General features: G+C 41.3%; 1 protein-coding gene across 1 annotated transcript in view; it reads right to left on the bottom strand.

Moving 5' to 3' along the window:
- LOC126458188 (ryanodine receptor) overlaps positions 1–17,665 on the bottom strand; it is a 740,760-nt gene that overhangs the window by 450,357 nt on the left and 272,738 nt on the right. The window contains exons 21-22 of the mRNA XM_050095064.1: positions 11,678–11,886; positions 11,257–11,497 (exon numbers count right to left, since the gene is read on the bottom strand). Coding sequence (XP_049951021.1) covers positions 11,257–11,497; positions 11,678–11,886 — 450 coding nt within the window. The remainder of the gene's footprint in view (positions 1–11,256; positions 11,498–11,677; positions 11,887–17,665) is intronic.

Raw genomic sequence — 17,665 nt, 5'->3', positions numbered from 1 at the left:
TACCAACTCTTTTAATTATGGGAGGCTAATTATGGGTAGTGATATCAACTCTGTCAAGTATAGACCAACGAGTAGACCTGATGATGACTTACACGAGTATACTTGTCTATTCAATTCTGAAGGTGGCCGGGGTAAAATACAGGGAGCGAAAGGCTATTTACAACTTGAATAGAAACCAGATGGCAGTTATAAGAGTCGAGGGTCATGAAAGGGAAGCAGCGGTTGGGAAGGGAGTGAGACAGCATTGTAGCCTATCCCCGATGTTATTCAATCTGTGTATTGAGCAAGCAGTAAAGGAAACAAAAGAAAAATTTGGAGTAAGTATTAAAATCCATGGAGAAGAAATAAAAACTTAGAGGTTCACCGATGACATTGTAATTTTGTCAGAGACAGCAAAGAACTTGGAAGAGCAGTTGAACGGAATGGACAGTGTCTTGAAAGGAGGATATAAGATGAACATCAACAAAAGCAAAACGAGGATAATGGAATGTAGTCAAGTTAACTCGTGTGATGCTGAGGGAATTAGAGCAGGAAATGAGACACTTAAAGTAGTAAAGGAGTTTTGCTATTTGGGGAGCAAAATAACTGATGATGGTCGAAGTAGAAAGGATATAAAATGTACACTGGCAATGGCGACAAAGTATTTCTGAAGAAGAGAAATTTGTTAACATCGAGTATAGATTTAAATGTCAGGAAGTCGTTTCTGAAAGTACTTATATGGAGTGTAGCCAAGTGAAATATGGACGATAAATAGTTTGGACAAGAAGAGAATAGAAGCTTTCGACATGTGGTGCAACAGAAGAATGCTGAAGATTAGATGGGTAGATCACATAACTAATGAGGAGGTATTGAATAGAACTGGGGGGAAGCGGAGTTTGTGGCACAAATTGACTACAAGAAGGGATCAGTTGGTAGGACATGTTCTGAGACATCAAGGGATCACCAGTTTAGTATTGGAGGGCAGCATGGAGGGTAAAATTCGTAGAGGGAGATAAGAGACGAATACACTAAGCAGATTCAGAAGGATGTAGGCTGCAGTAGGTACTAGGAGATGAAGAAGCTTGCACAGGATAGAGTAGCATGGAGAGCTGCATCAAACCAATCTCAGGACTGAAGACCACAACAAACAATTCAATTGTATTTCATAGGGTTTTAGGGTTTTGTTAGGACCAGTTCTCAGGGTGTCTGCAATGGTGAAGCCATGGCAAGTCTGTTCTGAAGAGAATGCCGAACAATTTCTCCCTCTTGTGCCTTGTGAAGTACCTTAGCAAACCGGGTCCCTGGGGTGGGGGGTGGTAAGGGAATCCATCTGTGGGGTACTTGTCTTCTTTTCTTCTTTGATCCTAATGTACCAGCCTCTCTATTTCCTTTTCTTACTTCACCATAAGGAGTACCAAATCTATCTTCCCTCTGCCCATATGCAAAGTTCATGTCATAGGATCTCTTCTTTTTACAGTGTATATAGTAAAATTTACAACCTATAACAGTAGGATTGCACTGGCATATCATGATAATAATAGGCTAACAGGACTTTCTTTTTAGATTGGAGTGACACATGTTAGTCACACTACACATTGGAGGGGAGAGGAGTCCAAGGAGGAGATGGAAGGCACGACAAACTGATGGCATGTTAGCTGAATAAGACGCAAAATCTTACGAGTTAACTAGAGAACAAGAAGGTTTGATAACTAGTATTCAACAAAGAGAAGGTTGATGAAGAATAATAACAGGAGATGAAGTGCTAACGTTATCCTGTTGTATTCACAAGAAATACCTGGAACAGAATCTTTTGTATTGTCTGAATTTAGTAATTATAAGAAAGTCAAGGATAAGCTATATATATCAGTAAGTAGATACATAAGCATGAGAAATATGTGTACATAGTGGTTATATACACACATCAAAAAAAGTTTTGCATCAACTCGGTTCTGAGAGTTCTGGAACTTGTATAGAACATTGGAATAGAGATCAACATAAACATCATTTCCGCCCTTTTTATTTCTCATCAAAACCACATATTGTATGTTGTACCACCATACCGTCAGACATTCAGAGGTAGTGGTCCAGATTGCTGTACACACTGGTACCTCTAATACCCAGTAGCACATGCTCTTCCATTGATGCATGCCTGTATTTGCCGTAGCATACTGTCCACAAGTTCATCAAGGCACTGTTAGTCCAGATTGTGCCATTCCTCAATGGTGATTTGACGTAGATGCCTCAGAGTGATTGATGGGTCATGTTGTCCATAAACAGCCCTTTTCAATCCATCCCAGACATGTTAGATAGGGTTCATGTCTAGAGAACATGTTGGCCACTCTAGTCGAGTGATATTGTTATCCTGAAGGAGGTCGTTCACAAGATGTGCACAGTGGGTGTGCATCATGCAGCCTACTGCGCACAGTTTGAATCGTAACACAACGTCCTGTGGCAGCACGAAAAGCATTATTCAACACGGTGGCATTACTGTCGGGGTTCCTCCAAGCCATAATCCGTAGGTAGCAGTCATCCACTGCAGTAGTAGCCCTTGGGCGGCCTGAGCGATGCCTGTCATCGACCGTTCCTGTCTCTCTGTATCTCCTCCATGTCCGAACAACATCACTTTTGTTCACTCTAAGACGCCTGGACACTTACCTTGTTGAGAGCCCTTCCTGGCTCAAAGCAACAATGCGGGCGCAATTAAACTGCGGTATTGACCATCTAGGCGTGGTTCAACTACAGACAACACCTCCTTCCTGGTGGAATGACTGGAACTGATCAGCTGTCGGACCCCCTTCATCTAACAGGCACTGCTCATGCATAGTTGTTTACATCTTTGGGCAGGTTTAGTGACATCTCTGAACAGTCGAATGGACAGTGTCTGTGATACAATATCCACCGTCAATGTCTATCTTCAGGAGTTCTGGGAACCGGGTTGATGCAAAACTTTGTTTGATGTGTGTATGTTATAAACAAGAGTAAGGGAAAAAAAAGAAATTAGAAGAGAAAAGATAGTAAAAGGGGCCTAGTAACTGTGGATAAGGTGTTGGAGAGGAAATGGGTATGTGGATCTGCAGGAGGAATGGCCTATACTTGGTCAGGTGAATCCATGCGAGGAATGACCTGCAACATTTAATGTAGCTGGGAGAGAGGTATGGTTAGATAGACCCATAGAAGAAATGGTCAGGAGAACCCGTTGAGGGAATGACCTGTACCTTTTTTTTTTTTTTTTTTTTTTTTTTACACAGTGACTGCCCTTAAATGGAGTGTAAGTGCAGTGAATACAAAAGTATGAAGCTGTATAATGACTAGTGGTCATATTATGAAAGTTTTCTCCAAACTAGTTCTATAATTGAATAGACTTAACAGATAGTAGAGAAGAAAATGGCTGTAGCAGTAAAGTAATGAGGTTGTTTACAGTTGTATGGTAATTGGGAGAGAGGTCCCCACATCCTTCCTTTAAGTGGGGTAATATCAAGTGTTACATGCCAATTAGGCAAACTACATTTCACACTCCTTGTTTGGAACAAGGAAAGATGATTGTAACACAACGATATTAAGTAGAGGGTAAGTTGTGAAATGTATACTGTGTGCGGGTGTTTGTTTTCGTATGTGCAGACATTAAATGGGAGATGTGGAATTCCAGAAAATGGCTAGGTGTGATGACAAATAAACAGCCTCACCTGCAGTTGGTGGGGTATTTTACGTTCTGGCATCGCAGCTTGACGGCAGCTAGGCTGTCAAAGATCAACCACACTCTTCAAGAATGAAAGCAAAAAGACAATATGGTTTTGTTACAAATGAATTATGTTTTAATCTTGATTGCCATGTTGAGTATCTCACAAGTAAAGATGTGCTCTACTCAAATTCGTGAGTCACACTAATGATCTTTACACCCATTCATGGAAATACGTGTTTATAAAAAAAAGTAGTGGACATGCTTTTCCATGATATGAGTAGAAGTTTTCTTCTTTTGCTCCAATAACAACTGCAGAACGTGAAGAAGTGAAACCTTTCCTTGGCTACACATGAGATTTCAGAGGCATTGGTTAGCAGGACCTCTACTTCAAGAGAATCAACTACAGCAACCAGATTAAAAGAAAAAGGTAAATATGTCAGATGTTCTATTTATTCATCACTGAAACCTTGAAAATCACTTTCTTCTATATCTGGAAGAATTTTCCTCCATGAACGAACTAGTGTATATGGCTTGACTTACTGCCAGTCATCAGAAATCTTATGTATAGCATCTAGAATTGCCTACTTCTTCCAGAACACCACCAAATTAACCTCATCAACCAGCATTCTCAGTAGTCCAGCCTGATAGCGCTGTTTTACTGCTGCAGTAACAGCATGGTCCTTTGGCTATGTAATACCAGTCACATCAGGAGGTAAAAACTTAGTTACAATGAGGCCATCAACAGGTACAAGAATCATCTCATCTGGATGTAAAGGGGACACTATCAAGCAATAGAACAGACTTCTGTGGTAATCCTTTCTGTTTTAGAAATTGCCAAACTCATAATACAAAATGTGTGTGGAACCAATATTTGAAAATTTCATTATTCATCAATGCTCCTTTTTTGTTGTAATAATGCAAAGGGATATCCTTAGCTGTGACATTCTTGAATGCTCAGGGCTTATTTTGTATTTTCCAATCACTAGTACAGGTAGTTTCACTTTCTGGTTCCCAGAAGCATTAGCAGCGCACAAAACTGCAGTGTGTTCTTTAAACAAATTATATCCAGGAGCATGAACTTTGCTCTTAAAATCAAGGGTTCTGGGTGGTAGACATTTCCAATACAGACCACTTTTGTAGCATGATGGAAAGAAGGAAGTTAGACCTATTTGGGTTAGCTGAAACAAGATGGAAAGGAGAAGGAAGGAGAGAACTGAGGAAAGGTTACCAACTGTACTGGAGTGGAAATGAGGGGGGAAGGAGAAATGAAGTGGGAACAGTAGTAAGAGATGAATTAAAAGAGGAAGTGAAGAGAGTAAGTGATAGGATGATGAAGATCAAAATATCACTCAAGGGATGACCATAGAGGTAATACGAGGTGCGGCTAGAAAAAAACCGGACTGACTGGAAAAAACATTTATTTACAATTATTTACAATTTCATGTTATCTCCTTCAATGTACTCTCCTCCTCGGTCTCTACACCGCTCCATACGAATTTTCCACTGTTCATAGCAATGTTGCAGATCATTTTCGGTAAGTCCATACATTACTTCTGTCGCTTTTTCTTTTACTGCTTCAACAGTCTCAAATCTAGTTCCTTTCAAAGCTGACTTGACTTTAGGGAAAAGAAAAAAGTCACAGGGGGCCAAATCAGGTGAGTAGGGTGGATGATCTAAGATGGGAATGTTGTGTTTTGCCAAAAACATCTTCACTGACAACGCACTGTGAGCTGGGGCATTGTCTTGGTGAAGGATCCATGACTTTTTTCTCCACAAATCGTTCCGTTTTCTCCGTACTCGCTCATGTAGGGTAGCCAGGATGCTAATGTAGTAATGCTGATTCACTGTTTGTCCCTCTGGTACCCAATCAATGTGCACAATCCCTTTGATGTCAAAAAAAACAATCATCATTGCCTTGAATTTCGATTTTGACATTCGTGCTTTTTTTTGTCGTGGAGAACCAGGAGTTTTCCAATGCATCGATTGGCGTTTAGTTTCGGGATCGTAAGTAAAAAACCACGATTCATCGCAAGTAATAACATTTTGTAAGAAGGTGGGATCACTTTCAATGTTTTCCAGGATGTCAGAACAAATCATTCTTCGGCGTTCCTTCTGTTCAATTGTGAGACACTTTGGAACCATTTTTGAACACACTTTGTTCATGTTGAAACTTTCATGAAGAATCTGCCTAACACTTTCCTTGTCAACTCCTGTTAACTCAGACACTGCTCTGATTGTTAAATGGCGATCTTGTCGAACAAGTTTACCGATTTTTTCAATGTTTGCATCAGTTTTTGCTGACAATGGTCTGCCAGTGCGAGTGTCATCACTGGTGTCTTCGCGGCCATCTTTAAATCGTTTAAACCACTCAAACACTTGTGTTCGCGATAAACAATCATCGCCGTACACTTGTTGTAACATTACAAACGTTTCACTTGCAGATTTTCCTAGTTTGAAACAAAATTTGATGTTAACACGCTGTTCTTTCTGTACACTCAACATTTTCCGACGCACAGACAAAACGTCAACTACTTAAAACAGACGCCACGGGCAGATGAAACTCGAGCAGTAGGCAGAGCCAGAGTCACGTGACAGGCCACGCGACTTTCAGCCTTATTGCATTCGTTTTATTGTTTCACCAGTACTAGTCCGGTTTTTTTCTAGCCACACCTCGTACAAGTAATACAAGTGTATGTGCCCCAGGTGGGTTGCACTTCTGAGGAGAAGCAAGAGTCTGAAGATGAAATGCAGAAGCAGATGGGAAGGAAGAATGTGATAATAATGGGATATTTAAATGCACACATTGGTAGAGAAAGACAATGCTATGAAAGTATGCTTGGACCAGAGGGTTGGAGCTGCCGAAATGAGGAAGGTGAAAGACTATTGAGTTCTGTCAAAGGAATGGCTTGCTGGTTGGGAACTCTTGGTTCAGGAAAAGAGCCACAAAATTACATGGTACAGTCAAGACCTAAAGAGAAAGTTGATAGTTGACTACTTCCTGTGTGATAGTGAGATGAATAAGAACATCATTGACATTAAGGTAATACCATCAGAGGCCTTGGATAGCAACCACCATTTGCTGGTAATGAACCTGAGAGGGACTAAGATAATAAAGGCACAGAAAACCAGGAAGGACATATAAGGGTATGGAAGTTGAAGGAGGAAGAAAGCAGGCTACAGTCAATACAAGTAGTAAAGGAAAGCATCCCAAAGGATGAACCAAAAATAGTAGAAGAGGAAAGGGGTAGATTCAAGGGAACATTAGTAAGTGGAGCAGAAGCAATATGTGGAAGGACAAGCAACAAAAAGAGATGGAAAGAAACACCCTGGTGGAATGTTAAAACAAAGGATACAGTACAGAAGAAGAATAGAGTCTTTGGGGTATTGTTCCAGAAGAGAACAGTAGAGACGAGAGAAGAGTATCAAGCAAGAAAGAAAGAAGCAAAAAGAGTAGTGGTGGTGGAGGATGAAAGTGGATGGAACAGTGGACCAGAATGATGGAGGAGGATAGTGAAGGTTCAAAAAAGGTGTTATATGGAATGATTAAAAGTAAGAGAAAGAACAGTATGACAGATTATGCCCAGATGGTGAATGGCCAAGATGTAGAGAATAAGCAGGAACTCAAGAATATGTGGAAGGAATATTTTGAAGACCTCCTAAACCTGATGAGACCTGGATGAGGAGCAACAAGCCGAGGAGAAAAAAGAGGGGGAACAGCACACAGAAAAAGACCTTACATGGGGAGATGTGGAAAAGGCAATGGGCAAGATGAAGGGAGGGAAGTCACCAGATATGGATGAGCTAAGTGTAGAGATGGTGAGAGCAGCAGGAGAGGTGGGGATACAATGGCTATATTGAGTAATGAAAATTGTGTGGAGACAAAAGATGATCCCAGAAGACTGGAAGAAGGGAATAATTGTCCTGATCTTTAGGAGGGAAATAGAAAAGAGTGCAAGAACTATCAGGGGATAATATTGATGAATCATTGTGCAAATATTTTTGAGAAAATTTTGGAAGCATGAATTCGGGCAAAATTAGAAGGAGGGAAGAGAGAAGAGCAGCATGGCTTCAGAACAGGAAGGTCCATGGTGGATCTAATTTTTGCTGTAAGACAACTGCAGGAACAGCACTATGAATATGGAATAGATCATTCTACTAATGACCTTCCTGGACATTGAAAAAGCATATGATAGTGTACATAGAAGCAAAGTGTGGAAAGCCCTGGAAAACAGAAGAGTAGCAAAACAAATTATTTGGAGGATAAGGGAAATGTACAAAGGAAGTGTGAGCTGTGTGAAAGTGGGAGGAGAGAGATCAGCCTGGATTGAACAGAAGAATGGCTTCAAGCAGGGAAGTGCACTTTCACCATTACTTTTCATTGTAGTGATGGATGATATAATGAGTACAGCAGAACAAGTAATTGGTGAAGGAAAGATGAAAGCTATGGTAATTGCAGATGATCTGATGATTTGGGGGGAATCAGGAGGAGGAAGTACAAGAGCAGTTGGATGTATGGGAATCAACAGTACAAAGATATGGGATGAAATTTAGTATAAGTGAGAGTGAGATGATGATCACAACAAGAATGAAGGAGAGAGGAACAACTGGAATAACAACTGGTGGGGAATGATTGAGGAGAGTGGAGAGCTTCAAGTACTAGGAAGCCTGATACAGGAAGATGGAAAGAAACAACAGAGAAATAAACAAGCAGGGGAGAAAACCAGAAGCATTTTGGAAGTGTGTCAGAAGCCTAATACGGAGCTAGGATGTAGCCTAAATCAGTAAAAAGGTAATATACCAATCATACTATGTCCTGATCCTGACATATGCATCCAAAAGCTGGGTTATGAAAGGAAGAGAGAAAAGCAAAGTACAAGCTAGTGAGATGAAATTCTTGAGAAACAGTATTGGAGTGACAAAGATAGACAGGTTAAGAAATGAGAGTATCAGAGAGTTAATGAAGGTGAAACCATTACAGGAGGAGATAGAGAAATCAAGGCTGAGGTGGTATGGGCATGTTAAGTGAATGGAGGAGAAGAGGATACCCAGGAGGATACACAATATGAAACTGGAAAGAAAGAGAACAAGAGGAAGACTGAGAGACAGATGGCTGAAAGGAGTGGAGGAATGCATCCAGATGAAAGGAGAAGACTGGAACAAGATGAAGACGAAGAGATGGTGTCAAGACAGAAGACGACGGAGAGGCCTATGTTCCAAATAGACCCAGTCAGAGGCTGGAAACTGTCCAAGATGATGATGATGTATCATAAATTTGGTCAGGTGTGAAATTCTTTTCTTCCACAATTTTCTGGAATTCTTCAGTGAATTGCTGCAACATTTGAGTTAAGCTGGTCTCCTCACATGGTAAGTTCACAAATCCCGTGACATTGTTCGAATCTGGTTACCCACCCTGATGAGGTATTAAATTCTCCCTCTAACCCTAGAGTTCATGAAAAAATTTTGCTTTTTCAATACACATCAAGCCTGACATACTGACACCTTCGGCTCATTTTTGGCTAAACCACTGCAAAAGAACAGCATTTAATTTAACAAATATAGATTTCTTAACATCTTTTTCATGTAGATGGTCTAGAACTAGAATCACATTTACTGACAAAATCCTGTATTTTCTGTTTACTCTTTTTAATGTCCAGAATAGTCTCCATTCCAATACCATAATCACCACTTAGTGCTGCATCAGTTCTCAAATATTTCAATTCATTCTAATTTTTCTTTTAATGTCTACACATACTTATTTTATTTCTCCATCATCGCCTTTACAAATTTCTTTTAATTTTTTTTGTTGGTACTTACATGCCAATTAACATCAGAAAACTAAGTTTGCTTTTGATTCACACAGAAAAGGCTGGCTTATAACAATGCAGCTGTCATTTAAACAATGACAATTGCTTATTGTCATGCGGAGGGTTGTTTATTGCTGTTTTCTAGAGAAATGGGAAAATAAAGTACTATCAAGAAAACACAGAGGATGAAAATGTGAAACATGAATTGGGATACAGGTGATAACAGAAGCCCTGTTTACTGCCTACAAAACAAAACAGTGTACAACATTAATAATAAGTGTTATTTAATGGGTGAGAAACTTACAAACAAAAGATGTAATGAGATGCATAATACAGTTCATGGGAAGGAGGAAACAAAAAGAGGTAGAGAAATACCAGAGTAATACATCAAAGTGTGAGACATGAATGCATGTATAGGGACTGGCTGGACAGGATGAAGAATTACCTTGTTCACCCCCCTCCACTTTTTGTTTTATCTGATCAAACTGTATAAAAACACAAACATTTCACAGTTCAACACACTGTTTTCAGACCAGACAAGTTACAGTTTTATCCTTCACATCCCCATTAACCAAACCACAGCCCGACTCATGCTGATTTATCCTTTTGGAGAAATGTGAAAATGATGAATATGAAGGCCTTGTTACAAAAGCATTCCAATTATTTTGAGGGTCCTGGATGCTCATACAAAGAGAAAGGGAGGAAGCTAACAATTTGCTGACAAGTGTGAACAACTCAATACTATATACCGGGGCCTCTCTGAAAGAGATGAGAAAACTGTCTTGTTTGCTAGTTTCTGATAATCCTCTCTCTGTTGTGACAAAAGGAGAATTCACTTACACAAAATGTAAAATTACAAGGAGGTAGAAAGCCTGGCAAACACTTACCTTCATGGGATGAACTTCTAGTATTGCTGACAGAAACATTTAAAAGTGAAAAGAACTATTCTTGACTTTCAAAATAGTTAATTTCTTTCTCAGGGAGAAATGTGGGATGATTTTAAGAAGGAGAGGGAGATCACTCAGATCCAAGGTCAAGATGGACCCATGTGTTGTGAGCATGGAGGAAAGGCAGAGGGGAGTAGTTTGTTTCAATGTAAGAGTGTTAACAGTCATGTTTCATAGCCAGTCAGCATATTAAACACCAACCTTTAAGGATCCTGAATAAAACTTTCTAACATTTAATGGCACAATTGTGCATTCAGACTTTTTCTCTACTCACAGACAATGCCATAGCTACCAAATGTAGATGTTAGCAAAGCAAGGATTCTAATCTAGTATTTTACTAAACATGCCAGAAGAGTGGGATAAATTTGCTGGTTGGTGCAGAAAGATCATTTCCTAATCTCATAGGTTCTCCTATATGAAGTTCATTTCTGTGTAGCAGTAGTTTTCAAGACAGATGTCTCATGTTTAAATTTAATGAATGATCAAAACCAAAGCTTACATGAGAAAATGACTGCTCGACATTTGCTGAAAGCAATAAAAAGAATGATTTGCATTCAGGCTCAAATTTGTAAAACACATCATCATAGGGCAAAGCTTTTGTATCAGCTGCAAAGATGGTGCTACCTGAACACCATGCTCAATGTAATAAATAAAGCTTGCATGAAACACTTGTCAAGAGAAGCTATATACAATTTTGGTCAGATTACTTCCAAAAGTGACCATTTTCAAGTAAATAGTGGCCAGATCTTATGGAAACCTAACATTTCTTAGTACCATTTCTACCGCCCTACTTTCAAAAACTGAAGGAAATAATTTTGTTTAGCAAGTAAAACAATAGCTAACTTACCTCATTGAGGCCGTAAGTCCAGCCTTGTTGAATGCGTTCTTTTGCCCAGAGATTGTGTGTATTTTCTGCAAGCTGATCAACCAACTCTTCCATTTTTGGAGTAAGTGTGATAGCACTAAGGTCCAGGGGTGCTGGTTTGTAGCCATTCGACTGGAGGAATGGTTCATTTGGAAGACGAACAGTTTTGATACGAGATGGTGGCTTGTCCATCGTAATATAATATCCAAGTGCAAGAATTGTCCTACAAAAAGATCTCTTATAAACAATTTGTTTCATAATAACATCAACAAAAATGTTACTATAAACTGGGTATTTGAAATTTATCACTTAATAGTTTCTAGGGGTAAAGTTCATCCTTTATTTCCTTTTTAGTAAAGTACCACTGTAAGTAAGTAAAAACTACAACTGAACCATAACATACTTTAGTGTTTGTACTGCAAGCTGTGAATCATAACGTTTCTCAGCTGGAGGCAGTCTTTCAAACTGAATGAGGCATGGATGAATTTTACGAACATCATCTCTCCTTTCTCCGTATGCCCAACCGGCTTCAATTTTGTTCATTGCCCACATTTCATGGATATTTTCTGCAAGACGATCTCTGATGCTTTCTATATAGCCTGGTAATGTAATCTGGAAACAGAAACATGAATTTGTCCCATGTCAGAAAATACATAATTTCTTTTAAAAGAATAGCATTTTGACTTTTATCACAAAGAAAGCAGTTTAACAATTATGTAAGCATAAATATAGAGTGAAAAAGGAAGTTATAGAAAAACTCAACAAAATTTTAAAAAATCAAGAAATGTATTTTAATGCCAAAAAGTAAACCACTGATTGCAACTTGAGTTTTAACAAACAGTAATTCGTATTATGCATTCCTGGATAGCTGAGAGTGGTAATATACATGCTTCCGGGACATAAGGTGAGCCAATCCCAGATTGATTCTGCGTCATGGCTTTAGTTCTACAAATCAGTAGTGACTTTTGTCTTGATTCATCATTATCACAATCTCCCTGTTGTGTGATTCCAAGTAATGTCGCATACATTAGTAAATGAATTTAGTGAACTATGGTAAAAGGATGTAGACAGTATTACTTATGGAATTTTAGGTTGGTCCAGGGAGCATGCAGAGATAACTGAAATGGTTAATGTGACTGCTTGTATTAAGCAGGAAATTCAGGTTCGAGGCCCAGTTTGGCCCAAATTTTCATGTGTCACTATTAGGTAGTAGAGCTATACCTAATACAGGCTGATGTCAAGGAATTCGCAGTCAGCAAATTAATTTCAAAAACTTAGAAAATGTTACCATGCTTCGTCATGACATCAACACAGATTCCTTCTGGGGGTAGTGGTTGTATCAGGGAGAGCATCCACTCACCAAATGCTACCAACACTGTCAAAACTGATGTACACTCCTGGAAATGGAAAAAAGAACACATTGACACTGGTGTGTCAGACCCACCATACTTGCTCCGGACACTGCGAGAGGGCTGTACAAGCAATGATCACACGCACGGCACAGCGGACACACCAGGAACCGCGGTGTTGGCCGTCGAATGGCGCTAGCTGCACAGCATTTGTGCACCGCCGCCGTCAGTGTCAGCCAGTTTGCCGTGGCATACGGAGCTCCATCGCAGTCTTTAACACTGGCAGCATGCCGCGACAGCGTGGACGTGAACCGTATGTGCAGTTGACGGACTTTGAGCGAGGGCGTATAGTGGGCATGCGGGAGGCCGGGTGGACGTACCGCCGAATTGCTCAACACGTGGGGCGTGAGGTCTCCACAGTACATCGATGTTGTCGCCAGTGGTCGGCGGAAGGTGCACGTGTCCGTCGACCTGGGACCGGACCGCAGCGACGCACGGATGCACGCCAAGACCATAGGATCCTACGCAGTGCCGTAGGGGACCGCACCGCCACTTCCCAGCAAATTAGGGACACTGTTGCTCCTGGGGTATCGGCGAGGACCATTCGCAACCGTCTCCATGAAGCTGGGCTACGGTCCCGCACACCGTTAGGCCGTCTTCCGCTCACGCCCCAACATCGTGCAGCCCGCCTCCAGTGGTGTCGCGACAGGCGTGAATGGAGGGACGAATGGAGACGTGTCGTCTTCAGCGATGAGAGTCGCTTCTGCCTTGGTGCCAATGATGGTCGTATGCATGTTTGGCGCCGTGCAGGTGAGCGCCACAATCAGGATTGCATACGACCGAGGCACACAAGGCCAACACCCGGTATCACGGTGTGGGGAGCGATCTCCTACACTGGCCGTACACCACTGGTGATCGTTGAGGGGACACTGAATAGTGCACGGTACATCCAAACCGTCATCGAACCCATCGTTCTACCATTCCTAGACCGGCAAGGGAACTTGCTGTTCCAACAGGACAATGCACGTCCGCATGTATCCCGTGCCACCCAACGTGCTCTAGAAGGTGTAAGTCAACTACCCTGGCCAGCAAGATCTCTGGATCTGTCCCCCATTGAGCATGTTTGGGACTGGATGAAGCGTCGTCTCACGCGGTCTGCACATCCAGCACGAACGCTGGTCCAACTGAGGCGCCAGGTGGAAATGGCATGGCAAGCCGTTCCACAGGACTACATCCAGCATCTCTACAATCGTCTCCATGGGAGAATAGCAGCCTGCATTGCTGCGAAAGGTGGATATACACTGTACTAGTGCCGACATTGTGCATGCTCTGTTGCCTGTGTCTATGTGCCTGTGGTTCTGTCAGTGTGATCATGTGATGTATCTGACCCCAGGAATGTGTCAATAAAGTTTCCCCTTCCTGGGACAATGAATTCACGGTGTTCTTATTTCAATTTCCAGGAGTGTATAACACTGCTGACACCACAGAGAAATGTCTAAAGGCAACAGGAAAAGAAGAACAAGTAAGTCATATTATGAATGGTTGTAAACTATGTCTTGCAGATGGAGTCTCCTATATAAATGCTCATCTGATCTCTGACTGAGTAAGAAGATAAGCAGATAAATCTGGTGATCTTAGAGATAAGTTAATGTCAACAAATCTTGAGACCATATAATTAATAAACAATTCCTACGCAGCTGCCACTGATTGTCTTGTAGCGTGTGACATTACAGAATACTATCAAAACAAGGTGTCATGAAGCTGTGGAAAACTGTACAAGATGGTAGTGCAAGGAATGTCTGCAGCATCTGATGATATGATGCATAATAACTGTCAGTGTTAACAGTCCTTCACTTTCAAAGAAAGTAAGCTCCAATGACACTGTGTGATGGAACTGTATACCGCACAGTTAACGGTCAGGTGTACATTTCCACTCTTCACCCAGCAGGCCTTATTAATGCAACTAGTGAGATGAAAATTAAGTGCACTGCCCTCACACATTTTTCTTCATTTGTTGGCACAAAGCTATTTGCGACCAGTGATCGTATTCTTTCAGTTTTTCCAAAATCTGGAACTTGTATGGGTGGGTGTTAAAGCCAACACAAAGAATTTAGCATTCACTCTCTCCAGAGAACTTGACCACAATTGCTTCCTTATGAACTTAAAACCATAGACTCCATGGAAGCATTGCCAAGGTCACGAGTGGATGTGTTTTGGTGTCTGTGTGGTGATTGTGTGTGTGTGTGTGTGTGTGTGTGTGTGTGTGTGTGTGTGTGTGTGTGTGTTCTTGCACTAGAAAAAGACAACAGCTCGAAAGCTTATACACCTCTGGACTGTTACGAGTTTCTTTGTGTCATACATTTTTCAGTGGTTGCCTTTCCACATTTTTGTTCATTATTAACATACAACCTCTGTATCCTGTGTTGTACTCAGTAACTCTATTGTTTTTGCCTTTAAGAGATGACCTCACCTCTTTAAGGTTAGTACTCCAAGTTTTATAGTGTGTTTTGGGACCAACAGACTGTTATAACCAACTGCACCACCACCCAGATGTTGAGCACCAGCCGATGTCTCCATCAGCTGTTGTCACTCAAATAGCACATATGGTGCGACTGTCACTACACACCCCCTATCGCAAAGGGGGCCGCAGGGGGGAGAAATTGCAGCTGAGAGACTGTGCATGTTGGCTGCACAGGTGCCTTCCAGTGCCACTTCCAGCTTGCCATCCACATATGCAATAGATGCCCAGCGACCATCCTCACTCTGCTCTCACTCGTTGTGCTATTTACTATGCTACCTAGAACTGTACTGTACCCATCTTGTGTTGTGAACTATTGTCATCTGAGATCATTAAATATTCTTGTTCTGGACGTGCCATCTCATGATTTTTTTATGTTATGAGTTACAACATAATTGGCAACAATCGTGGGCACTTTTTATGCTTGTTATGTAGCCTTGGAGCCTGCATAACAGGCCACCTTACCAGGTGTGTCGATGGAAACTGCACTACAGCAATTTCTACAACAGCGGTCAAAGGGATAGAAATGTCAGGTAGCTTTCCTTGTTGTCCATGTTATTCCCTCAGCCATCAGCTACAAACCTGCGACTGTTCCTACCTTATGATGAAACAGCAGAAGAGTGGAAAGGATACAAAAAGTGCCTCCGGAAGCACTTTGCTGCATTCCAAGCAATAGATCAAGTTTGGTAAAATTACTTTTCTTGTCATGGATCTCACCCAGTATGTTACAGCTTTTGTGCAAGCTAGTCCCTCTCATGGAACCAGCACATCTGACATTTGATGAAATGTGTACTCTGTTAACTACCTACTTTCACCGACACTGCCATATCACTGCATTCCACATGGAATTTTATCAGAATCATAACCACACAAATCAGTCATTCTCCACATGGGCAAGTAAACTGCAGGGCCTCAGTAGGAAATGCCAATCTGTGACTCCAGTAAATAAGGAATCATACCCAGAGTTGATGATTGGGGACACAATAATTTGTATGGTGCTGGATAAGGAAGTGCATCAGAAAGCTCTACAATTTGAGGACCCCACCTTAGAGAACATTTTAAAATGGGTCCAACCCTATGAAATTTCCCAGGCAGCAGGCCATTGATTATGATCTTGGGGAGAGGTGCCACCGTGTCAGAGCCAGAAGTAGGATTCAACTTTATTGACACAGTAAATATGGCAACAGTAGCGTGCAAACCTGTAGCACTCTGTACCATAAACAAGTGCTCGGACTGTTTTCGAATACATGTCAGAGAAGATTGCAATGACCAGGCAGCAAAGTGCGGGGCATTCTGGGAGGCATCCTGGAAGGAAGGAAATCTCATTTCTGTCTGCCTGGCTCTGGACAAAAATGCTTGTCTCAACAGGATCTGATATGATTTCATCGGAGTCTCACACCAAAGTGATGTTACCTAAGAAACTGTTCATCATGCTCACTTTGTGCGATACACAGGTTCAGCTACAAGTTGATACTGGTGTCTCTACATTCAAGTTAACGTCTCATACATATCTCCAGCTGGAAGCACACCACATTCAATCCACAGCTCACCACTCAGGTGCCATTCAACAAACAACATGTTCCATTCAGAGAGTAACTCACAATTGGGGTGACATGCAAAAATGTTGTAAGACACCACACCTTCCTTGTGGTTCACAAAATGGTACGGAGAATTTATTCGGCCTTGATGCTTTTTCTGCTTTCGGATTTGTCATTCATAACTCAGACCACTTCGTCTCAGGACAAGTACCATGTCAGGGATTGAAAACCCTCAGATATTTCCTCTGGGGTCCAGAAAAAGGGAAGCACTTTATAGCACAGATTACATTAAAAAAATTGGTGTGCCCTTACTTCTTATGTGCCGTCAACAATAAGCTAGGTACACTAACAACCCTGGATATCATGGAACCCATGTCTCTATGTGAATGGCCCACACCTATGGTTATTGTGAAAACACACTTGGGCAAATTGCGCTGTGTGGAGACTTTAAGGTTATGGTCAATTCTAAGTCAGAGGTCAATATCTATCCCTATCTGAAATCAGATGAGCTTTCTTTGCTCTTGTGGAAGGCCCGAATTTTTCAAAATTCAATCTCTCTGAAGCTTGCTTACAACTATCCCTGGATGAGGAATCACAAGAAAGTCCTGGTAGTCAACATGCCACATGGATTATACCGTTTCAAACACTTAATTTTTGAGAGTGCCAGTGTCCCAGCAATCTTTCAAAGGTTCCCTGGGAAACTGCTACACAATGTTTTGAGCTGCATAAATTATCTAGACAACATAGTGGTGATGGGGGTCACAACAGAAGAACACTTAGGAAACTTGTAGCGGCTGTTCCACATCCTCTTGTACACAGATGTCAAATGCAATCTCAATGTGGGGTCCTGCCCACTCGTCTCATATAGGGTGCCTAAAAGAATGCTGTATTCTCAGAATGCTATACAACAATTCAAGCAAAATTGCATTAACAGTTTTTATTACAAATAAGAAGAATGACAATACTTAACTTGTATTTACAACAAG

This window comes from Schistocerca serialis, chromosome 2 (assembly GCF_023864345.2).
Source record: "Schistocerca serialis cubense isolate TAMUIC-IGC-003099 chromosome 2, iqSchSeri2.2, whole genome shotgun sequence".
NCBI lineage: Eukaryota > Metazoa > Arthropoda > Insecta > Orthoptera > Acrididae > Schistocerca > Schistocerca serialis.
Note: the sequence above shows the minus strand (reverse complement) of the source record. Positions and strands in the feature narration are given on the sequence as shown.